Source organism: Bicyclus anynana, chromosome 7, assembly GCF_947172395.1.
Source record: "Bicyclus anynana chromosome 7, ilBicAnyn1.1, whole genome shotgun sequence".
Classification (NCBI taxonomy): Eukaryota; Metazoa; Arthropoda; class Insecta; order Lepidoptera; family Nymphalidae; genus Bicyclus; species Bicyclus anynana.
In genome coordinates this window covers 6,721,773-6,747,429 of record NC_069089.1, presented here as the reverse complement: position 1 = coordinate 6,747,429, position 25,657 = coordinate 6,721,773, and the positions used below count along the sequence as shown (strand labels likewise).

The 25,657-nt window shown below is 33.7% G+C and overlaps 1 protein-coding gene across 2 annotated transcripts in view; it reads right to left on the bottom strand.

The window, feature by feature from the left end:
- The window catches only part of LOC112043722 (elongation of very long chain fatty acids protein AAEL008004), a 58,397-nt gene that overhangs the window by 4,119 nt on the left and 28,621 nt on the right, over nucleotides 1-25,657 (bottom strand). The window contains exons 1-7 of one of the 2 annotated variants that reach the window (XM_024079254.2): nucleotides 24,020-24,173; nucleotides 23,738-23,883; nucleotides 21,906-22,013; nucleotides 20,970-21,050; nucleotides 13,283-13,339; nucleotides 10,778-10,883; nucleotides 2,603-2,739 (exon numbers count right to left, since the gene is read on the bottom strand). In XM_024079254.2, coding sequence (XP_023935022.1) covers nucleotides 2,603-2,739; nucleotides 10,778-10,883; nucleotides 13,283-13,339; nucleotides 20,970-21,050; nucleotides 21,906-22,013; nucleotides 23,738-23,878 — 630 coding nt within the window. In that variant the 5' untranslated portion in view covers nucleotides 23,879-23,883; nucleotides 24,020-24,173. Of the gene's footprint in view, nucleotides 1-2,602; nucleotides 2,740-10,777; nucleotides 10,884-13,282; nucleotides 13,340-20,969; nucleotides 21,051-21,905; nucleotides 22,014-23,737; nucleotides 23,884-24,019; nucleotides 24,174-25,657 lie in introns of those variants that run through there. The other variant, XM_024079253.1, reaches the window with a different exon arrangement.

The window sequence follows — 25,657 nt, the reverse complement described above, 5'->3', positions numbered from 1 at the left end:
GTCTCTGTCCAACACGATTCTATAGAATGAGAAAGATGAGGTGAATCCGAAACTCGTCCTTGCGAGCTATATAAAACATCGTTACAGAATAGCCTGGGTTAGGCTTATAGTGAAAATTTCTCATTTTTTAGAAAATTTCAATAGCAGTTGAGAAATTGATGTTACATCCTCGTGCTTTGGAGAGTGTGTAAAGCCGTTGGTCATCATTCTTAATATCGGATAGTGAAATTTTTCCTAGAAAATAATAAATAATGGTTTGACAGCCTCCATGGCGCAGTGGTATGCGCGTTGGATTTACAGGACTGGGTGGGTTCGGCCGTGGCTAGTTACCGCCCTACCGGCAAAGACGGACCACCAAGCGATTTAGAGTTCTAGTACGATGTCGTGTAGAAACCGAAAGGGCTGTGTATTTTCCTCCTACTCCTTCCGTCTTAAATTGCATCATCACTTACCAATAGGTGAGATTGTACTCGTAGTCAAGGGCTAACTTGGAGAAAATAGAAAAAAAACACTATTTCATAGCCCGATCACAATCTCTTACCTAGGACTTCGTGATCCAAAACCACATGGCTAACCACTGGGCCACCGAGACAATCAAGTTTAGTGACATAAAAAAAGGATGTTTGGAAATTATAAGTATACTAGCTGACGCCGCGCGGTTTCACCCACGTGGTTCTCGTTGCCGTAGGAATACGGGGATAATATATATCCTATAGCCTTCCTCGATAAATGGGCTATCTAACACTGAAAGAATTTTTCAAATCGGACCAGTAGTTCCTGAGATTAGCGCGTTGAATCAAACAAACAAACAAACTCTTTCGCTTTATAATATTAGTATAGATATAGATTAAGACCTTAGTTGATTTACCAGCCAGTCAGTTATCCTTTTATTTATACCTATAATTTATGGTTTGCTCGAAAGATCGTTATTAACAAGAATGAGTCACAGTGGCGCAGCTTCCTTTCATTATAAAGTGTTTACGTCTCGTCTATGGTTTTGACCTTACAGTGCGGAAAACGTCCCTTTTACTCGCGCTGATGCAACCAACAATTATTAGCCTTGGTGTTACACTTAATTAATACCGGCCTTAGAAATGCTTTTGCATGCAACGTCTACCGCAGACATTGAAAATCTAACCACAACAAATGTCAGCGAATAATTAAAATAAAGAAACAGGTTTTTTTTTTATAATTAGCATTAGATTCAATGGCGTAGCGATGTGCGATGCGAGGGAAAAAATATAAAAAAAAACAATAAACGCCTCATGAAACTCGTTAGACAAAATCTAGCACAAAAACATAAAATGACTCTTCAAAGCCTGCAGTTACGTTGAGCTCGCTTTGTTAGCCATTTATTCTCAAAGATATATTATAGTACTAGCAGACTTCGCGTGGTTTCCGTTCCCTAGGAATACGGGGCTAAAATATAGCCTATAGCACCCGGGGATAGTGTAGCTTCTCAACAGTGAAATAATTTTTCAAATCGATTCAGTAGTTTCCTAACCTATTGAATGCAAACAAACAATCAAATCCTTCTCGTTTATCCTTTTGCCCTTGCTTAGTATCTCAGACCAATTATTGTATAGGACCCGCCTCGCTAGACGTTACTTTTCTGTCAAAGTATATGATCAACGATCTAATGCGATTATAAAAACTGTCTCTATGGAAACCGATGTTAAATAGTTGTAATCGAGTTCGTCGGTTAAAGAACTCCGTAAAAATACCTTTTTGTGTAATTGAATTGTGTAAAAAACGGGCAAATCTTCTAGTTTAGTATAAGATATATACCAAATCTAAGCTCGTTTTCCTCAGAAAATGACAGACAATTTTGTTCGTGACTATGAGTGCCATACAGGTCCTTCTATAATTGGTCTGAGCTTAGTATAGATAATCTTCCGAAGCAGTGGTAGTTTATCTTGATTCAGTAGTTTCGGAGCCTATTCAATGCAAACAAACAATCAAATCTTTCTCGTTCATCCTTTTGCCCTTGCTTAGTATAGATAAGCTTCCGAAGCAGTGGTAGTTTATCTTGATTCAGTAGCTTTTGGAGTCTATTCAACGCAAACAAACAATCAAATCTTTCCTCATTATCCTTTTGCCCTTGCTTAGCTTTTTTTGCTTGCTTGCTTCCGAAGCAGTGGTAGTTTTGTGATAAACGCACGTGTTTTCATCTATTGCCTTTCTAGAATCGCTGTATATTTAGTTACTTAGTTGCACTGTTTATTGTGTTAATTCTTAGTTTTAATATAATTAGTACATATATTTTGTTGTTGACTGAATAAATAAAAAATATTCTAGTTGTCCGACGTATGAGGAATATTCTTATTTCAATCATAAAATATTTTAACTTAAAACAATTGGAAATATGATTGGGGGATTAAACTTCCAGTCGGCCCTGCCTACTAAAAAAATCAATTAATATAACTTTTACAAATATATCTTCCCATTGTGAACAAAAGTTATTTAAATTAAAATTTGATTTATTAAAGTTATTAAAATTTGATTCATGCAATCATTAAATTATAATAGTGGCAATATTTTATCGACAGGTTTCGCTAGTTTATTTGTTTTGGTAAAAGGAAGTTTGTTAAAAAACACTCACCATTTGTAACGCTGTGAGGTATTTCTTCCACCACAGATACTTCTGCACTTTCGGTCCTAGAGCAGCAAGCAGGTAGTAGGAGTACATCACTATGTGGACGAAGGTATTCAGCATACCGAAGAAGGTTGAGTGGCCACCTATGCGTAAAAATAAATATTATTAATATTTTTTCGAGCAACATATCATGGTAGATCATCATCACCATTAACAATCGGCTGTTAAGCACGATTCTACTCTCAGAATGAGAGGGGTAAGCCTGTTAAGTCCATGCTGGCCCAATGCGGATTAGCAGACTTCACTCACGTAAGAGAATACGTAAACATAATATTAAAGGAGATTGTACACTCTTGTACCCCGTATCAATAAAATTTAAAAAATACAAGGATTTTATTAAAATCTAAGTAAATTAATAAATCTAACTAAATAAAAAGGAATAAATAAAATTAAAACCCAAGTTTTTGAGTTATATTAAGATGGCGCCCTTAAAGCAACTACGACATGACAATTGACAGCAAACGTCAAACTGACTACTGCATTGAAAACGTCATGAATACGCCATTATTACCCATATATTAGCATTTCTTGGGAGAGAATGAATATTATTTCGAAATAATTAAAGTAAATTCGTAGATTTGTATAATCGAAAATAGTTAAAAAAAATATTTTATTTTATTTCCGCCAGGGTACAATGACTGAACCTGGGCTGCATAAAATTTTGGAACATCTCCTTTCTTAAAAATGCGCTTAATTAAAAAGTTGAAGATGCACGCCTCGGACCGGATTCGAACTTACATTCTCCGATTCAAAGGCAGAAGTACTCCACTGGGCTATTACATAATATGAATCAGTGCAATCATTTTGCATTATGATTAAAGGTATGATAGTGGTCGTTATAATGACGCGTGTATAATTACGAGTTCGTACCTACTATGACGTAGGTTTACTTTACAAAATTAAGGTAAAGTGCTCTCTTGTCTTTACAATATTAAAAAAACAAATGACGACTGCAGTCGTCGGTGGAATTGCCGCTCGTGTAAATGAACCCTAAAATATATTATGTATACGGCAATTTTTTTCCACAAATAGGTACCTGTACTGTATGATAATTTCATACAGTACCTATGCTCGGTTAAAAACAGAATAATTTGTTAAAACTCTTGCCGCGATATGTTATTCAGATTTACTCGCAGATAATGTAAATGGTTATATCAAATTTAAAATTATTTATTGCCTGCTATAGCCCGACATACTATTTAATTAATGTTCGTCAGTCTATGTTCCTACCATACAGGCAAGTACGGTAACCAATTATGCACTTTGGACTTAGTAGCTGTAGCTAGTAGATTTAAAGGATATCATACAATAGGTAGATGACATTTTTGACAGGTTGTTAATAAAGACCAAATTAGTGAATAGGCCAGTAGGATTGGAACCCATGACCTAGTGATCGACACATAGTCTAACCACTGGACCAGAGAGGCAGTTTACAATTTTACAATACGAACGCCGTTTCCTAAATAACAATGTGCTACAGGTGATTTATGTTATTTAAAGTTAGGTGTTATTCTAATTGTGGATTTTTCCATATAAAAACTAATGGAATATTACGCGCGCTGTTATTTAATGGCTTTAGATCGAGAACGAACGTAATTATTCTTTATTTGTTTTTATTGTTGTTTCCGATTTGGTGTAGGTTCTGAACCTGTTCTATAGACGAGAGGTTTACGTCAACTATGTCACATATAACTCATAATTAACCACTTATAGAAGGTAGAAGGTAATAGGTAATTAGAATTATAAACTACTTAATAACCTACGCGTTATTAAGTAGTTTATAATTCTCTATGTGTGTTCCTCCTTTGCGTTCTTTATCAATTTTATACCCCAAGTTAAAAGGGTGGTCCATACAATTTTTTTTCATTTTATAAGACAAAACAATGTTTGGCGGGTCAGCTTTGTGGCTGAACGGAACTGGATAAAATTTAGAATAAAAATTGGAACCCTCTTAACTTTAATTTTAAGTTTTCGAATGATTATTATCACCATTATCTTAAGTTTAATATTATTACCAGACGTTTCGAATGAGCTTGTAAACTAAGCCTATTTGAAATAAATGAATTTTGACTTTGACTTTGATTATAATAATCTGATATATCCATATACCTATATTATAAATGTGAAACTGTGTGTCTGTCTGTTTGTTTGTTTGTTTGTCCGTCTTTCACGGCAAAACGGAGCGACGAATTGACGTGATTTTAGAAAGGATGGAGAGACATAGGCTACTTTAAGGTAAGGGAGGGGTAGATGAAGGATAGGGGTAATATACGGGTAGGGTAGGAGCAGAGTCAAAGCGAAGTTTGACCGGGTCCGCTAGACACATAAAACAGCGGGGCACAGCTAGTAATTTACATACATACAAGCTCACAAACTTTCGCCTTTTCTTAATATCAATAGGATTATTTTTTACAAAGGTATATCAACACAACTGTACATCGACGTTTCGTAAAAGCTTTTAATTTATAAAACGAAATATGATTAGTTATGTGTTGTTGCTTATTTTTTACTATGCCTGTCAAATGTGAAGATTTGATTTGTGGTTAAGGTAAAAAATATGTACTTACTGAACGTAAGTAATTTGAACTGTATAGATAAAATTAATTGTAATAATAAGTTTTTGTATACCTTCCAAATAAAGTTATAGTTACCTACCGACTTTTGATACTGTAAAATACGCGCATGAATACATAAACAGATAAATATATTCTAATACCAATTTTTTGAGTTTGATCTCAAATATCAAATTCGATCAGTTTTCCATAAATACTAACTTACTATGCCTTGCGATTTCACCCGCGAAAAGCCCGTTACCGTAGTAATATCGGGGTAAAAATAAGTATTGGTAGTATATGGATGCAATTGTAGGTACAGTAGGTAAGTGTGAATAGTAGGGAGGTATGTATATTTCTTTAAAAAAAGTAATTAAATATCGCGTGTCTCAAATGGTGAAGGCAAAACATCGTGAGGAAACCTACATAACAGAGAATTTTCTTAATTCTCTGCGTGTGTGAAGTCTGTCAATCCGCATTGACCTAACCCCTCTCATTCTGAGAGAATATGGGTTGATAACGAACGATGTATATTAGTGAAATTTCACTACACCCTTGTGTCTGGAAGAGAACGTCGGTCCCGGGTATTAATATCAAAAATAGGTGGGTCCCGTGGACCCATGACTTTATAAGTGATTTTTCACCAGTACAGTTAAGGGTTAATCTATGTCTGCCGAACTCCAGTCTACAGGCTCTACTAGTAGTCAGTAACAGATAAAATAATAATACTTGTGTAATAGGAAAATTATGAAAATGTTATTCTAGAAAATAGGTACGTCATCCTTACTTGTTTATCCAATTACTAGGGATATGCCGTTCAAATATAACTTACTGCTGCAGTATAAGTTTACTTTGCCAAATGAGCAAATACTGATCTTATATTTATGTTTATAACACATACAGGTGTAGATATACTAAGAAGTACGAGTATATGAAAGAACTAGCGGACGCCCGCGACTTCGTCCGCGTGAAATTTAGTTTTTTACAAATCCCTCGGGAACCATGCATTTTTCCGGGGTGAAGGTAGCCTATGTGTTAATTCAGAGTAAAATCTATTTCTATTACAAATTTCAGCCAAATCGCTTCAGTAATTGTTGCGTTAAAGAGTAACAAACATCCAAACAAATACCCATACAAACTTTCGCGTTTATAGTAGGATGAGCGTTCATGGTTTACATGTCAGTATTAACTAATAATAATTCCACGAATTCGTCCGAACAGAACTAATATTAATTCTAATATTTCCATATCTTTTCAATATGACCAATGTTGCCATTTCCTTCCAACTAGTCAGAAAATACTGTATTAGCGGGTACAACAACAGTCTAGAGGACAGGGATCGAACCACCACCCCTCGGTGATGAGTCCGACCGCGTTACCATTGAGCTATTGAGGCTAAGTTTATTATTATAATAATATAATACAAAAAATATATATCTATATATATAAAAATATACTAGAATTTTCGGATGCTCGCAAGGTTCATTAGGAATTAATTAACCAACAATAACCAAATCATTAAAATATTTATAAAATGTAGAGGTCAGAGTCTTTATTTCCGAGTGCTAATAGACTGGAATATTTTTTTATGTCTAGTGCTTATTAGTATTAAGTAGTATACTTGAATGTTTTTTTTTAGGAAATATAAAATATTAAACAAAGGATATGGTACTCGCGATCATCAAATGTAAATCATAATAAAGGCACCGAGCGGCATGTGTGCTCATCGTGACTGGCGTACTAACGCCTTTATTTTTCTTTAAAAAAACACAATAAAGGCTTCACTTCAACTTCCACATGTAGTTCTAACGTATGCATTAAATTACAGAGGACATGTCCTTAGAGAACTTATTATGTGTCGAAGACATTAGTTGAGTACTTGCTAATTACTCATGCATTATGTAACTTCCATCATAAAACTGACAACATACATATCAGAACTAGTACATTACCGTGACTAGGTATGCGTGGATTTCTGTTTTTCGCATCCCGCAAAATTGTGCGATTTTTCGGGATAAAAATTAGCCAATGTGTTGCTTCAACGTCCACTTTATTACTGTACCAAAATCCATATTTGTATCAGTTTAGGCGTTAAAAGGTAACAGACAGACAGACTTAGTTTCGCATTTATTAGATTAATGTACTATAGTATGCGCGTTATCATCTGAGTCGTCCGGTCATAAAAGTCAAAAAAGATAGGAATGTGCAGCGCGCCTACCTGCGCACCCTAATTATCGATAAACGGCTACCTGCGCACGTGCTAATGATGAGTCAATAATGATTTGGACGATTCTGATTGGTCGGTTTCTAATGTAATTGCATTGCGTATTTTTTTTGCTATAAATGTGTTTACTGCAATTAAATAAATACATTCATGTGTTACTCGTTGCGCACTATGGATACTTTATTTTCTAACGTTGATCTGAAGAAATTACATGGCGATATTAGCCCTCAAGCTCGAACACTGATTCACAACGTATTCCTGTTTCTCAATGAATTGAAAAGTGATCCGAATAAAGTGGCTTCTCTAAATTTCAACAAACCACGTGAAATGGCCGCATTTGTTTGTGGTGTGAGCAGAGCGACAGTGGACCGAATCAAGACGGAAGTATCACAATCAGGCAGTACCTGTATACCAAGAACAAATTTTAAGAAACCACAAACCGTCACTAATATTGACGATTTTGATAAAAGTGTGTTGAAGCGAACTGTAGCTTCATTTTATGAGAATGGAGAGTATCCATCCGTGGCGAAAATTTTAGAAAAATTCCGTGAACAATTACCCGATTTTAAATGCGGCAACACTTCAATGAGAATACTACTGAAGGAGGTTGGGTTCCAGTATAAGAAAAATAGCGAAGGACGTAAATATTTAATGGAAAGAACTGATATTGTTTGTGCTAGAATGGACTTTTTAAGGAAATTGGATTTACTTAGAAGAACTAACGATCAGCGACCACGTTTCTATCTAGACGAAACATGGATTAATCAAAACCATGCAAGAAAGAGGATGTGGCTTGGAAGCAACGATGAAGGAGGTTTCAAGAATCAGCCTGTGGGAAAAGGCCAAAGATTAATAGTTTGCCATGCGGGTTCTGCAAGGACTGGCTTCGTTCCAGATGCGAAGCTAATATTTAAAGCGGTGAAATCAAAGGATGCTGATTACCACACAGAAATGGATGGCGAAACATATATGGCATGGTTTTCCGAATTCCTGAATCTACTTGAAGAGCCCTCAGTTATAATTGTCGATAACGCAAGCTATCATTCGATACAGTTGGAAAAGATACCCACAAGAAACACGAGGAAAGCTGAAATTCAAGAATGGTTGACAAAGAAAAAGATTCCATATTCCAGCAACGAAATTATTGAAGAATTAATAAGAAAAGTAAAAGCCAGTAACCCGCAGAAGGTCTACGCTTTAGACCATCTGGCAAATGAACGAGGTCATGAAGTAATAAGGCTCCCTCCATATCACTGTCAATATAACCCAATAGAATTAATTTGGGCACAAGTAAAGGGAGAAGTTGCGAAGAATAATAATACCTTCAAGATAGCAGATGTCGAAAATCACCTCCACCGAGCCATAGAAAATGTCACACGAGAAGACTGGGCCAAATGTGTTAGGCATGCCGAAGAACTTCAAAACAAAGATTTACAAAAAGCTCTAATTAGAGATCACGCGCCGCTTATAATAAATTTGGCAGAAGACGAAGATTCTGATGATGAAGACTCAGATGAAGATTAATTTTATTTAGTTAATAATTATATAATATGAAATATGTATTATATTAAATCAAATATTGTTAATTTTTTTAATTTTGTGAACAAGATACGATAATAAACTTTACTTATCGATAATATGTCTTTCATTATTACACCCTTCACTAGACGGCTCCATAAGACCCATAAGTGCAAGCGAGATAGATATAGAGAAATGATTTATGGCCCTAAGACTCAGTTGTTAACGCGCGTACTATAACTACTATGTGTCGTGATAGCCCAGTGGATATGCCTCTGCCTCTGCCTCCGATTCCGGAGGGTGTGGGTTCGAATCCGGTCTGTGGCATGCACTTCCAACTTTTCAGTTGTGTGCATTTTAAGAAATTAAATATCACTCTGTATTATATTTTTAAGTACTTTTTCGGCAATGTATTGTCTATTGTGATTGTATTTTCTTACTAGTTTATTATTGTTTTGTAATAACTGTTTTTGCCAAAATAAAATAAAATAAAATAAATAATTCAACAAAAAAAATAAATAAATCGTGTCTCAAACGGTGAAGGAAAACATCGTGAGGAAACCTACTAGCAGAATCTCTGCCAATCCGCATTGGGTCAGCGTGGTGGATTATTGGCCTAACCCCTCTCATTCTCAGAGGAGACTCGAGCTCAGCAGTGAGCCGTATATGGGTTGATAACGACGACTAACTACAGACGTAATGCTAATTTTGTCCGACAAGTAGAGGTCCTAGACTTTTTTGGTCGACGTTTGAAAGATTAAATCTAACTTGAATTACACATTTGTAATTGTAACGTTTTAGTGCTATGTTTTTCAATGCATAGGATGGTGTAGTGAGCATTATTTAATGTATTAACTTTTATTATTTCTACATTAAGAGACCATTAACTTTGCTTAATTGACCTTAACACTAGAAAAAACTTGTACAAGAAAAACTATAAAATGTTCCATTTATGTATTAACTGTTATAGGGATTTCGGCTGCATAGCTACAATGATTTTTCTACATAATATAAATAAAATAGAAATAATTATGTGTTTAAATGTTGATTTACTTTAATTTTAGGATGAACAAAAAAGCACTACCACACGACTCTTCATAAAAATAAAAGCTTCATTAGTGTCGAGGATTTTGTAAAGATTTCCATATTTAAATCATTGTTCTTTATAGTAGGGGAGCCGAAGAGGAAATTTTCACAGTTACTCGAGCGTGGTAGATAAACAGACGTTGGCACGTTGTTGAATATCAAGTATGAGCCCTCAATATTGGTGGGTACGTTTAGTGCAACCAAAAAAAACCACTAACTTCAGAAATATTCACGTCAGATAAGGATAAAGTAGGTTAGTTATTTACTAAAACTTGTACATTTCGAAAATCTAACGATTTGAGCGTTATGAAATGGAATGGGAGGATCCCAAAGTTATAGTTAAGTAACTAAAACTTTATATTTTAGTTCTCAAGTTTCGTGCGCATTTAATTTTTTACTTATTTTAAAGGAAATAATCTCTTTATTATTCGCTAAAACTTTCTGTCAATTTTAGTATACCAAAGTATTGAAAAATTATTTAAAAGTATCTACGCTAAAAGCGAAAAAGTAAATAACCATTTATTCTTCCTATCATTTAATCTACCAAATGTAATCAGTAATCCCCATGACGATTTGGTAACTGCAAATTTAGCATCCCTGGCTCCCCTACTATTAAACATACGCGCCAAAGACAATTTCTAAAACAAATTGTGCGCAGGCGTCGCAGCGCAGTTGTTGTTGACAGTGCCCACACTAGCGCGTACACATCAAATATTTACCAGAGGCTCGGCTCAACCTTACCTGGCGTGAACTTGACTCCGAACCACACGGACATCGGCATAATGCCATGGTGAATGACGTGAAGCTTCGACACGTGGTCAAACTTCTTCCGCATCACGAAGAAGATCTGGAACGAGTGAAACGTGTTAATAAAATTACAGTAATAGGCTAGTTAACACTTTTTTTAATTGTCTTAAATAGTTCAATAACGTCCGTTGACAATTTTTTTTTGATATTTTTTTGTTATTACATGAAAATTTTAGTTTTTTAATATGTTTTTGACAATACGAGCCAGAACGCCTGTCGGCCATGATGGTCTTTAATTCTGCTATCATGAGGTCACTATAACAAATCCCTTGCAAACGGAGCGTTTGACAAAATATTATTGCTAACAATTTTTTTGACGTTTAGTACTTAAAAAAATATTATTACTAAAAAGTTTTTTGACTTTTAGTACATCAAATAACATTGTAACGTCACAAAACGGACGACAGCGTTTTTGATATTTAGAAAATTTGAAAAATACACGATTTTTAAATTAAGTTTGTTATGAAATCCTTAACTTTTATTAATTAATATCGATATATTTCGGACCCTTATTCCATGTACTATGAGAAATTAATATTGTTTATATTAAACTTGATATGAGTCAACTACCCTATTACACATAGGTAGTAAAATATTCTTATTTGCGCAAAATATTTTACGTAAAATTTTATTTCTTTGGGTTCCGTACCTAAAATGAAAAAATTGGAACCCTTATAAACTGGAAAGCGCAGTGTTGGTCAACCTCCCGCTATTAGGAGCGATGGATATCAAACGGGTCTTGGAAGTCCTTCCAAGAGGCCTATTTCCAGTAGTGGAAGTCACTAAATATCAGATAAAATCGCAGTCGCTGGCTAACTTGTTGTAGAATGGAAAAAAAAATCACACGAAACTATAAAAAAAAAATCCGAATCATTTCACCGCGGCTAATTGCCTTGACAGAAAGCCTGGTTATTTTTTTTGCGCAACGCTCATTTTTTATGAACCAAGTACCAAGTGCCAAGTTAGTTTTTAGTATAAATGCGTATGAGTAGATAAATGAATAGTTTTTGTAACCTTTATTAAAATCTAAATAAAGATTACTATAAAAACTTCTAAAATAGCTTTGACGTAGATTTATTGATAATGTCGAAGGTTATTAAACTTAAATTACAGGGTACATCAATTGGTTTAAAAAAAACTGGTTTTCCCCTAACTGTTGTGATGCAAAAGTAAGGAGTAAAAAATATAGTTATTTTTAATGATCCTGAACAGAATATGGAATGAGTCATTCGAGATAATTCTTCGCTTGTTGGAATTTTTCGAATAAGCTTAAAGAGTTCATTTGAGGTTAGAATAAAGATGCGCAAAGAATTTTTATTTGACGTTTGTACGTAAGTAAGAATTTCAATTGTAACGGTGAGGTATTTATTAATTGACTTGGTCTTACTGTAGGTATTAATATTATGACTAATCAATTTATTTCCTTATTATTTCCGAAAAACCGACGAATCCATAAATCCACAAATTCCTGAGGATGCTTCGGTTTAGGTGTGAAAAGTAAAGGATTTTCTGTTGCTTCGGGATTGTCGCTTGGATTCGTCTATTTTTCGCGGATAATAGCAAAATAGATCAATTACTTACGATTACTTTATACTATAATTGCACTACTATAGATGTATCGATAAAAAGATTAAAGTGTTTAAAAGGTAAAATATTGGGCCTTATTTTGGAACTAAACAACCACTATCGAATATTTCAGTGGACAGATCACAGAACCAGTCTATTCACTAACTTTGGTTTATTAGCCACCTAAATATAATTAACATCAAATTATAAACAACCAGATTTTTAGTAATCCGTAAAGCCCATTGTTAATGAATATCACAGAACACACACATATAAGATAGTAACTTTGGTCACTTACAATGACTAGTTGGTAAATTTCGTGTATATCTATGTCAAGATAGTGAATAGGCCAACAGATAAGTTCAAAGATACATAAAGTTATAGGTTAAGCCCTATTGAGGAAACTATCCATTGGAGAGAGTGCGGACTTAGCTCAAACACTCAGTAAATTGTTTACCGACTGAGCTCGGCTTCAGTTATAGAAATACTTGATATTAACGGTAAGAAGCCAGCCAGGAACAAAACTTTTAGTCTAATAAAGAGACTTTTTTCTGCACATTGACTAAACCCTACTAATTTCTTAATTTTTAAATAAATATCATCAACATTATCAGTTTTTTAACAGCCCACTACACACACTTCCATTTGAACAGAAGAGAGCTTAGACCCACCACGTTGCTACAATTTGGGTTGGCGGGTGCTAATCTTAAATTCTTTGTCCACCACTGATAATTACATGTTAATGATAACGACCGGTACTCGAACCCAAGACCACGTGATTCGAAGCCACATAGGCTAACCACTGCCGCAGTTGACCAACGAACCAACGAAGCAGTTATATTATAGGTATCAAAGAAAATAATAAAAACTTACTGTATCGAAGAATTCCGTGAACTTTGAAATATAGTACCACCAGCAGCCATTAGCTATCTGTAAAAAAGAATATTTATTTTAGTATATATCTTACCGAGCAAAAAGTAATATTAAGTATTACTTGCGAGATACATTGTTTTTTCATGCGATGGCCAAGTCAATCTATATTATTTAAAAATATAAAACATTGATATGATCACTATAAGATGTTGTTAGATTAGCTAATTATGTAATATTTTAAGACAGAAAATCCCTTAAGTAGCTACTGTATAAATAAAGTAACCGACTTGGTATTACATAGATCTCACAACTTTTTTAGGGCAGAAGAAGTGAGTAGCGAGCCTCGGTAGGATTTTTACCCGACTGTGTCAGAAGGAGGGTAATGTTTTTCGAGCGTATGTATGTATGTGTGTATGTATATCCATTTCTTTGGCACGCCCTACAGCTCAAACTGCTAAACAGTTTTTGACTTAGGAGGTGTTATTGAGTTCGTCAGAACTGTGGTAGTGACATAGGCTATATACATTTTCAAAATGTCGCCTCTAAGTGGAAAAAGGGGTGGGTAAGTTGTTTTTACCTTATCCTAACATTATGGGTATATCAAATGAAAAAAAGATAATTTCAAAGATATATGTATATACTATATAATGTATACATTACTGTTAGGTCTGTCTTAAAGAAATTAAAAAGTTCGAAAAAAATATTATTGTAAAAACAAAAAACCCGTGATGTAGATATTGTGATACTTGTTTTTCTCTTTTCAGTTCATTACGCTTAAGCAATCGGGTTTTTTGTTTATATAATAATATTTTTTTTACAAATTTTGTTTGGACGGCATTATCTGACGTACTTACAGTAAAAAGTAATAAAGATACTAAAATCCGTGTTAAGTTTTTGTTATTACTGTTAATATATTTTTCATATCTAACGTACCAACAAAAAAAAAATTCAATTTAATAATTTTTGGTAATTACAATTAATATAATTAAAGTTTTTGCTTATTATAAAACTTATTAATTATAAAACTAGTAAACATCAGAAACTATGTGTTCACGTCCGGGTGGAATTCAGTTTTATTTTTGAGATTAGTGCTCTCTAAACTATGTTTATTTTACCTAAAATAGGTAAATATAAGGTTAATATTAAAAAAATAATAAGGTTATTAAAAATATTTAACAAAATGTTTCATTTTCTTTTACTTTTATTTTCACCAGCATCAATCAAAGGGGAATGTCCATTCCTGGCCCAGACCTTTCGTCCCCGCCCCCCACTTTACATAAAACTAAAAAATACTTGATAATTTTTGTTTAATAATGAATAAATTACTTTATCCATAGCGGTTTGCTATAACTTTCCCCAAAAAATAAGTTTCACAACGATATTTGACAATATTATAGTTGTTGTATGACATTTTTGAAGACACGAACATGAACAGTGTTGCCAGCTAAATGATTTATTTGGTTTAATCAATATTTTAACCGAATAATAATAATCGATCTTTTTCTACAACAAAATCACCTGGAAAAGCAAAAGTTGTAATAGATTATAATGTTTTTGATTATAATATCTGCCTCACTCTTTAAAAACCATTGCATAGTCGACATTATAAAACGTTTCTTGATATCAAAGTACCTATTATATTTTTCGCAATAACCAACCACTAAGAACTCAACTGATTTTTTTAGTTTAATCGATATTTAAATGGATAATAATAATAATCGAGCATAACATTAAGAACATAGGATCACTGCGTAGAAACATTACCAACTACGCCATTTAAATACTATCTATACTAATATTATAAAGCTGGAGAGTTTGTTTGTTTGTTTTTTAATCTCAGGCACTACTGGCCCGATTTGAAAAATTATTTCAGTGTTAGATAACCCATTTATCGAGGAAGGCTATAAGCTATATATTATCTCCGCATTCCTACGGGAACGGGAACCACGCGGGTAAACCGCGCGGCGTCAGCTAGTATAATATATAATATGAGTAGTAGCGCAAGCCCGTAACTTCGGCGCGTGCAATGCGGTTTTTTATACAATTTTTCCATACCCTATATAAGCTAGCTACACGATCGGCCAACGCGCAAGCTACAGCTATACTAAGCTGATATACATAAGTGGTCAAAGTGGTCTAAATAGTTGATATTCAATCCCTTTCTTCCGATAACTTTTTCCTTTCATCCGATCTAACTAAATCAAATTCTATATATTTCTATGTATGTATAAATTGTATACATATTGTAGATAATATATTATGTTTACATAATACATTGACATAAAATTGCAGGCGTCCGCAATTTTGTCCGGATGAAAACGCAATATCATGACAAACTACTTGTATAAACCTTCTTCTTGAATCACTTTATTTATTATTGAAAACCAATAAAAACCATTGCGTCGTGTAAAAGATGGTGAAAACAATGACGTGTTATTCTAGTAATAAAATTATTCAATTAGAAATCGATACGAAGTTATTCGATTTTTCGTGTTTCGTATGGCAACATCGATTTGACTTTTGGACAGATAATCTGTTGATGTCAATAATTGTCAATGTCATTCTCATTTTAATAATTAGCTAATGTCATTGAATTAATTTACTGATTTTGTCTGTTTTCTGTTTACCTTCAGTATTTTTTGAACCGAATTATAATTTTTCAAACCACAGCTATAATATAAATAAAACTTGCACGAACACGAAGTTAAATTCGAAATTCGAATAATGTTGACCCTGAACCGGAAAAATTACAAGTTTATTTCAGCTCTCAGATGTAAATACAAGAGGACATTTACGCTGCATTAATCAATGTTAATATCAATATTAAAATTATTATAGTTGGCATCAATTGTCAATAAAATGTCACGAAAATACGAATACATTATGTTTGAAACATGCTCGTAAACAAGTACACAGCAGGTGCAGGCAGCACAAATAATGTTTGATCCATTTTTAATGTGAAAAACGATTATTATTCATAAGAAATAATATGTATAACTTTAATAATTTTTGTCATGTTATTGTGTCAAGTCACAACAGAGTGTAGTTTCCCATATAAGTGTTGAAGTGTCGCTCAGTGTATTTTTATGACTAACCAATATTGCTGTATTAAAAAGTACATTTACTGTGTAATTACTGGCGTAGAAGGCATAACATCTAGTCAGATGTAGGACAGCACATAGGTTTTCTTGCATTGTTGATGGTTTGTTCAAGCAATATTTAGTGCATAGAAGTATTATAGAATATTTATCCTACTTTCCTGATTAATATTAAATGTGAACTGTGAGTTTGTATGTCAGTTTGCTACATTTTCACACCCTAAACCAATTTTAAAACAGTAATAAATTGTGCATACTAGAGAATTATCTTAATTCTCTGCGTGTGTGAAGTCTGCCAATCCGCATTGGGCCAGTGTGGTGGACTATTGGCCTAACCCCTATCATTCTGAGAGGAGACTCGAGCTCAGTAGTGAGCCGAATATGGGTTGATGATGACGACGAATAAATTGTGGAATAACATAACATTATTAAATCCACTAAGTAAACCAATTTTAAAACTCTGATTAAATTATTTGCTGGATTTTCATATTTTATTACTATTTTAGTTATCCAGAGTCATTCCAAGTTTGTCAAAATTGCTGGAAAACGACTGATAAAGCAGCATCTTGCTCAACTGAAGAACGGAAAATAATTATGTAATAGCGAAAAACACTCCAAATCAATGTTGTTTTCCTCGCTGTAATACATTTGTAAATTCATTTATTTACAGTGCTTGTAAACTAAGCCTTGGTTTTGCAAACAAGCACTTTTGAAATAATAAGGTTGACTATTTGTCCATCTCCAGACAGACAGACAGACCTCATCACCAGATAGGAAGACAAGTTCTGCTGAGGAGAGTCAGCAAGAAACTCAACAGTCACTCTTTTTTAGAAAAGTAATACAATATTATAATTTACAATTGTTAACATCATTACAATAATTTCTTCTAGTAGAAGCTGATCCAATGGCCTCCAAGTAGTGGCGTGCACTTCATACATGCATTAAAGTACTGCATATCCTAAGAGTTGTCTTCATTAGTAAATACAGATTTTTCCACTTTGCTTAATTTTATTACTAGTGCATACCCTGATCGACAACCATATGCACGCCACTGCCTGGTTGGTTGGTTGGTTGTTTCATTTATTGATTTATTTGTTAAGCTTGTTGGTTACATAAAACAATAAATCTATTCATGTACAGCTTTAATGTTACTTCATCTCCGGTGTACTTTTTGAGCAGTGAGAGTGATAAAATAAAATATTTTTTTTTTATGTCTAGCAAACTTTTATTAAAAAAATTATTTAACCAAATCCTTATTTATACATCATATTATCATCTCCATATACTTTTATGGGGGGGCGTAACTGGGTTTCTTGGGCCAAAGTTGTATGGGCTGGTGGACATTCCCCTTTTAATGGCTCAAAGCAGGGACAAACTGCACTGCTGAGCTAGAGTCTCCTTTCAGAATGAGAGGGGTTAGGCCAATAGTCCACCACGCTGGCCCAATGTGGATTGGCAGACAGAAAATTCTCTGATATGCTCATTTCCTCACAATGTTCCTTCCTTCACCGTTTGAGATACGTGATATTTAATTTCTTAAAATGCACACAACTGAAAAGTTGGAGGTGCACCGGATTCGAACCCACACCCTCAGGAATCAGGAGGCAGGAGTCATATCCACTGGGCTATCACGGCTCCTCGTATCCGGTTATCCTACTAATCCCACTAATATTAAAAACGTGAAAGTTCGTATGAATGTATGTTTGTTTGAATGTTTGTTCCTCTTTAAAGCCGCTACGCGATTTGGCTGAAATTTGGAATAGAAATAGATTTTACTCGGGATTAACACATAACTTTTCATCCCGGAAAAATCTATGGTTCCCGCGCGATTTGTAAAAACTGAATTCCGTGGACGAAGTTAAAATGAACCAGCCCTTCTGTCATTTATCAGTAATTTTTTTATTATTGAATGAATTAATATAATTCGTTTCAATTTAAACTAATAGTAGTTGGTTATGTGTAATATAAAATATTTAAATCAGGTCAAGTAACTCGAAGTTTAAGTTACATTTGTGCCCTAACAAATTCTAATTTACAAATCCTCAGCTTGAATTACACTCGCGCAATACGTCCTTAGAAATATTACGATAAAGTTAAAATGAAAAGCCTAATCCAAGTTTATAAATTAGCCATTAAATAAACTGCGTTGCGTCCGAATTCCACATACAGGTTATCATTTACCCTTGAAATTACTTTCGTATGATATTCGAGCTCTGGCCATATGATTATGTTAATACACCTTATGACAAAAACCTTGATCGAAATTTTGTCGGCCTCCGAAGTCCGAATACATTGCAAAACTTTGTATATAAATCCCAAATTAGATCACAAAGATAAAACGGAAGTACGCGCGAATTTGAATAAAGCTACGATTATGAAAACGAAAATGATAATATTATTAAAAATATGACTAATAAAATTCACGTTTCCGGGTGTATGAGACACATTAGAGGAAACTGTTGGAAAACCTGAAGTAATAAAAATTTTAATAAAAAAAATTCAACCGACTTCCAACTCAAAAATTAACCTAAACTAAAAAGCAAAAAATAACATCTTACCTATGTGCTACCTTCTGATCAATTTGAAGGAGGTGCCAAGCCAGTGATGTTTTAATTCAAGCCGTTTAAATTACAAAATTTCTGTGGTTCTTTCAGAAACGGCTTTAATTAAAACATGACACTGGATTGGCACCGCCTTCAAATTGATCAGAAGGTAGCACATAGGTAAGATGTTATTTTTTGCTTTTTAGTTTAGGTTAATTTTTGAGTTGGAAGTCGGTTGAATTTTTTTTATTAAAATTTTTATTTTTATATTTTTAGTGTTAGCATACCCACTGCGTGTGTACAGTCACAACCTATCTAAGTGGAAAGTTCTTATCAATACAAAATTATCAAGTCCAAACACAAGGTAGCTACTGTGAGCCGTCGAGGAGTTCTCTTTACTGGGCTTCGTCTTCATCACCAGACCCTTAATACAGTCACAATCCATCTAGGTGGAAAGTTCTCATCAATACAAATTTATCAAGTCCAAACACAAGGTAGCTACTGTGAACCGTCGAGGAGTTCTCTTCACTGTCCCTCGTCTTCATCACCAGACCCTTAATACAGTCACAATCCTTCTAGGTGGAAAGTTCTCATCAATACAAATTTATCAAGTCCAAACACAAGGTAGCTACTGTGAACCGTCGAGGAGTTCTCTTCACTGTCCCTCGTCTTCATCACCAGACCCTTAATACAGTCACAACCCATATAGGTGGAAAGTACTCATCAATACAAATTAATCAAGCCCAAACAAAAGGTGACTGCTGTAAATTCTTGACGAGTTCCATCGTCTGTGTTTCGGCTCCATCATCAGACCAACTCCAAACCTTCATAAAGTTGTAGTAGTTTAAAATACCTTATGGAAACACTAACAAACGTACTAGCCGTCTCTACAACTTTCGAAAGTTCCCCTCAATTTCTCCAGGATGCCATCATCAGATCCTGACATGAAAAAAATGGGACCACCCTGGAAGTAAACCCTACAAAACAAAAAAAGAATTTTCAAATTCGGTCCATAATTGACGGAATTATCGCTGGACATACATAAAAAAAAAAAAAAAAAAAAAAAAAAAAACATACATACAGCCGAACGTAGAACCTCCTCCTTTTTGGAAGTCGGTTAAAAACGTATAAATATGTACATAAAATTCGAAGGCGAACTAGCTTTGATATGACGGTGCGGTTGACCATAATTGATCCAAGTTAATCACCGGTTACGTTGTTTGCAATTCTTATAGCACAAGTATTCAAAATACGAGGAACTAATCTAATAAATAGTTTGATTTGAATTCTACCACATGTCTCAATAAAATATGAAAATTAATAAATTATAAAATTATGGTGTGAAAACTACAATTTACTGTGACCATAGAATGAGTATAATTTTGATAGCAAAGTTGCAATACTAATATAATAATGCTGATGACTACTTGTGTACAGAACACGCTAATCTCAGAAGCTCAAGTTTAAAAAATCATAGCCCACTATACAGGGTGCTCGGGAGTATTTCGCATAACTTCACGTTGTTGACGAGTCCACTTATAGGAGCCGAACTAGATGACTGATATTTTTTTAACTATAAAATCAAAACTTTTTATGTTTTCATACATAAGTAATTCAAATCCATGACTATCCATGTAACACACGTCTTTATCTATCGTTGCATTTTCAAATACGTAAAACTTGGCTACGTCATTATTATAAGGATGCGTATAAGGGACACATTTTAAGAGCTACTTATAAAAGAAATATTATTTACTCCGAAAATATTTATTTTAGAACAAATGTTCCATGAACACTTTGAATTAATTTTTGTTAAAGAAATTTAACTTTTTAATTTTTAATTTAGGGATCAGGAGTATTTCTCTCCCGAGCACTCTGTATAATCTACAATTTTATCACTCTTGTGTCTGAAAAGATTTTCTTTAGTGACAAGCCAACATTTTTGTGTATATGCCCACTAAGTTTATGTTTTGTAATCCAACGTAGAGTCTTTTATGTCAAGTTTACAATCCTAAAACTGTGTTGTTAGTAAATGTGCTGGCTTACCCGCATAGCATGTGGATTCCTCGAGTAGTCAACAGGTTGGCATCTAAAACTGTATGTGGTGAACCAGCCGCTTGCAATGCTCTGTGGAACAAGTCGATATCATAAACATGAGAATACCTAAGATAATCCAAAACAAATGCGAATGTGAGCTTATTTGCTACGACTAAACCGATTTTAAAAATTCTTTCACCAATGGACAACTATATTTTCAAATAGTAGCATATGCTAAATTTGAATCCTGTTCTTTCAATGGGAACTTACGCGAGTGAAGACCCCTACACTAAGTGGCTTTGCTAGCATACAAAAAAATATTTATAAAAATAAAAAATAGTAGATGCTGATCTCGTAGTAAATAGACTCCGTACATCGACTTATGTATAGGTTATGTATCATCAATGTCAACTTATGTTCGGCTCACTGCTGAGCACGAGTCTCTTTTCATAATGAGAGGGGTTAGGCCAATAGCCCACCACACAGGCCTAATGCGGATTGGCAGACTTCACACACGTACAGAATTAAAACGAAGTTGTTCCTTCACCGTTTGAGACACGTGAAATTATTGACTGAAAAGTTGGAGGTGCATGCCCAGAATCTGATTCGAACCGACACCCTCCGGAATCGGAGGCAGAGGTCATATCCACTGGGCTATCACGACTCACAGGTTATGTATTTATTATAAATTTTAGTACTCATAGGTAACGATAAATTATAATTTCATAGTACAGTAAATGCTGCTATTAAAATTGCTATAAATAATCTAAAAAAAAAATTCTTTACTTATTATTTTGTTGAACGTTAATTACAACAATGTTGGACACGATTTTACAACAAAAAAGCTGTACCGCACAATAATACTTGCATAAATTACGTAATGTTGTGGCAAGGACGCGAAGGTGGGGTAAAGTAAACAATAATAACATGACGTTAAACATTTACCTCATGGAAGAGCCAGCAGCTAAATATAACTTGGAACAAGTTGTACCATATAAGTACGTTCTTTAGTTCGAAAGGTTTTCTGTTTTCCATGAGTTTTGGACCCAAAACCTGCAAACAAAACACAAAATACGTTAAATAAATACTCAATTTATCAAACAACACAATCAATATCGTATTTGTTGTATTACTTATTTTTAAAATTGATGAAACACTGTCAGTGAGATCGATAATGCTATAAATTACGACTACTGTCTAGCCAACGACATAATAAACATTTTACAGTTATTCATTTATTATCTACAACACAATACAAGTAATCTGTGATTAACATACTCTAACAACATTCTCATAATAGGAATAACGTTATTGTATCTAATAAATAGAATAAACATAAACTAAAAGCATTCATAAATCATTATTAGGTAAACACAAGTATCTTGGAGTAATTGCGTGTCTCGTGGGAATTTAAAAAAAACGCTCCATTTGACTTAAGTAATTATATTACCTTGCTGGGTAAATGGGTTTCCTTTATGGAAACAATACAAATTATACTCAAGAACACGAACCGTGTTTTCCAGAGCAAGGTGCAAGAGTGACGTTTGGAGTTGTGCAAAGTCTTTATGTTTACGGTTATTATTTTTAAAAAATGTGTTTAAAAATGTCTTTGGTTTAAAAAAAAAAAGGATTTTATGACGTTATTGACTTTCACTTCTTTCAATGAATAACAATATATTTAATACCTTAAAAATCTTCTTTAAAACACTTATAATGTTTAAGTTATTATAAACACTAGGCATTAGAAAACTAGAATGTGGATTATCAAAATCAGTCAAACAATTATGATCAATTTTAATATAATAATAGTCTAACGTTTGACATCAAAAAAGAGTTAATCAACACAAATTATGCATTGGATAACTGATATGTAGATTATCAAAACCAGTCAAGCAATTTAATGATATTAATGTTACATTTTATATCATAGACAAATAAGCAAAAGATCGTAACGTTTGACATCTTCCAATGTGTTAATCAAAGCACTATGAGTACCTCTTCATTTCACACTTCAACTATAAGTGCTGTGTCAACAATTCACCTAGTTAGTATTGCTCTGTTAATTATTATCAGCAACCAGTGTGACTATAATCATATAAACTAAATGTCTTTACCGATGCAGTTTTACGTAAAACAAAATTAATATGCAAATTAACGTTTATTTAAAATGTTAACAGTAAAACACGAAAACGTGGTGTACTCGTAGATACATCAATTTAATTAGGCTTTTATTTATGCAAAACTTAGGTGTGATGTTTAATGTGATTATTAGTAATTGGTAATAAGATAGTTGACTCATTAAATTCAATTTAAACAATATTAACTTCGCAAAGCATATGGAATAAGGGTCTGATTATATATCGATATTAATTAATAGAAGTTAAATATTTCTTAATTTATTATTTTTTTCAAATTTTCCAAACGTCAAAAACGTTGTCGACCCATTTTGTGACATCACAATTTTACTTGATGTATGTTGATGTTACGTCAAACTAATTGTTGAATAATTATTTTTTGTCAAATATTAGTTAACAATTAATTCGCTCCGTTTGTAAGGGATTTGTTATAATAACGTCATGAAACAGTTGAAATATAGACCATTAAGGCCAACAGGCGTTTTGGTTCGTATCATCAAAAAATATTTCAAAACTAAAATTTTCATGTCACATCTCAAAAAAATATATTTTTTTTTAAATCTTGTACTATTTCAGATTATGAAACAAAAATGTCAACTAATCTATTAGGTAGAAATTATATTTAAAATTAGTTTCACTTACTTTCACTGTGAAAACATATGTGAGGCAGATGGCAAGCGTGGGAAATGGCGAGGACATTAGGAACCAGTCCTTTGTCCTGGGGTCACTCTGATTATCCATCACATCATGGTATCCATCCACTATCCTATTTATGATCTCCATTTTCACTGTAACAGAAACAAAAAAACTGTTAAATTTTGACCAAATCACACTCTTCTATGACGTTAAAATCAACGAAATAGATTTTAGGGATCTATTTCTGTGTAGGCTACGTCGTAGAACACGATGCACCTAGATAAATACCGTGATCGAAGGCGTTTGTAATATTATGCGCGTGCGTGGATACAATACAACGCTCGTGAAATAAGTGGCAGCTATGCTGCAATTTGGTCAATTTCCCAAGAGCCGAGCGTCAAGTTTACCGAATGTCAGGGTGGACCGGCCCCCTCTACGACCACAAATCACCCGGCGAACGTATCATTCAAATCAGTATAGTATCCTTGTTAATTTTTGCTCGCTATTTCATTAATTACAAGACAGATGTTAGAGTTGTTTTTACGCCGGCCGTGTTCTTATGCAAATAGACAGTGATGGATAGAATGAATATATTCATATCATTCTATAGATTTTTGTTGTTTTTTGAAAATTTTTATTTGTTTTTAGATTTGTGCTATCATCATCCCTTTGTCAGCACAACATAAAGAGATACTATTTCTCATATCTGTGGGCACTGTTTGTTTATCCAGTCACTCGATTATGCATCAACTGCATCTAATATCATCTCTTAAAATAAATCTTTTTTCTCACATTCTACAGGTAAAAAGTGCTTGGAGGCCATTGAATCAGCTTCCACTTTCATACAGGAATTAAAACTATAAGAAATTGTAACCTATTCTAATATTATAAATGCGAAGGTCTATCTATCTCTTACTTCTTCTTTTCAGGGCAAACGGCTGAACTGATGGATAAATTTTGGTACTGTGATAAATGGAACCTGGCAGAATATAGGCTACTTTTCCCCCCTAAAATAGAAAGAGAAAGGGGTGAATTAGGAGTTGAAAGTTTGTATGGAAAGTACTTAACTTTTAGATATATAGCAATAAAAATTTGTGCATAAATCATTTCAAATTTGTGCATGGTAAAATTCATAATTTATTTATTTTAATTGATTTCACGCGGATGAAGTCACGGGCGTTCGCTAGGGATGATATCAATTGTAAATTATAATACTGTATGATTTTAAAAGAGCAACTATTGAGTTTCTTGTCGGCTCTTTTCAGCAGAACCTGCCTTCCGAACCGGTGGTAGAGTCTTTACAAGTAGTCAACCTTGACGTTTCAAAAGTGCTTGTAAACTAAGCCTACTTGAAATAAATGTATTTTGATTTTTGAATCTACCGTGTCCATTTTCTTTTCTTTTGTAACAAAATTGGTGTAATATAATAATAATAAATCTTTATTCATCAAATTTCATATCACAAAAATTAAGTTGCAGCCCTGCTTCCTGTAATAGTTATTACTGTGTTACAGGAGGCAGTGTCTTCCCATTTTCAATGTTTCAATAGTTTGATAAACAATTTTATATAGTTACAAAAACAATAAATCATAAGAAAAAGAAAAAAAAACATGCAGAACTGAAGTAAAAAATAAAATAATAAAAAATAGGTGTGTGTGTGTGTGTGCGTATGTATGGGTTTCTATGCAGAGAAAAAATCATATAATATGCTATCTTGGATCTTGCCAAATTAATTAAAGATCATTCAAAGAAGATATGCAAAGAATGTTATATTGTACCAATTATATGAGACCAAGCAAGCGTAGTGTCGAAATAAATAATAGGCTGGGTCGTTTCTTGTATACCGTTCTCAACCTTGTCACAATTTGGAACTGAATCGCGAATCAATGAACTCTATAAACCACTGACATAATTGATTTTCATTTA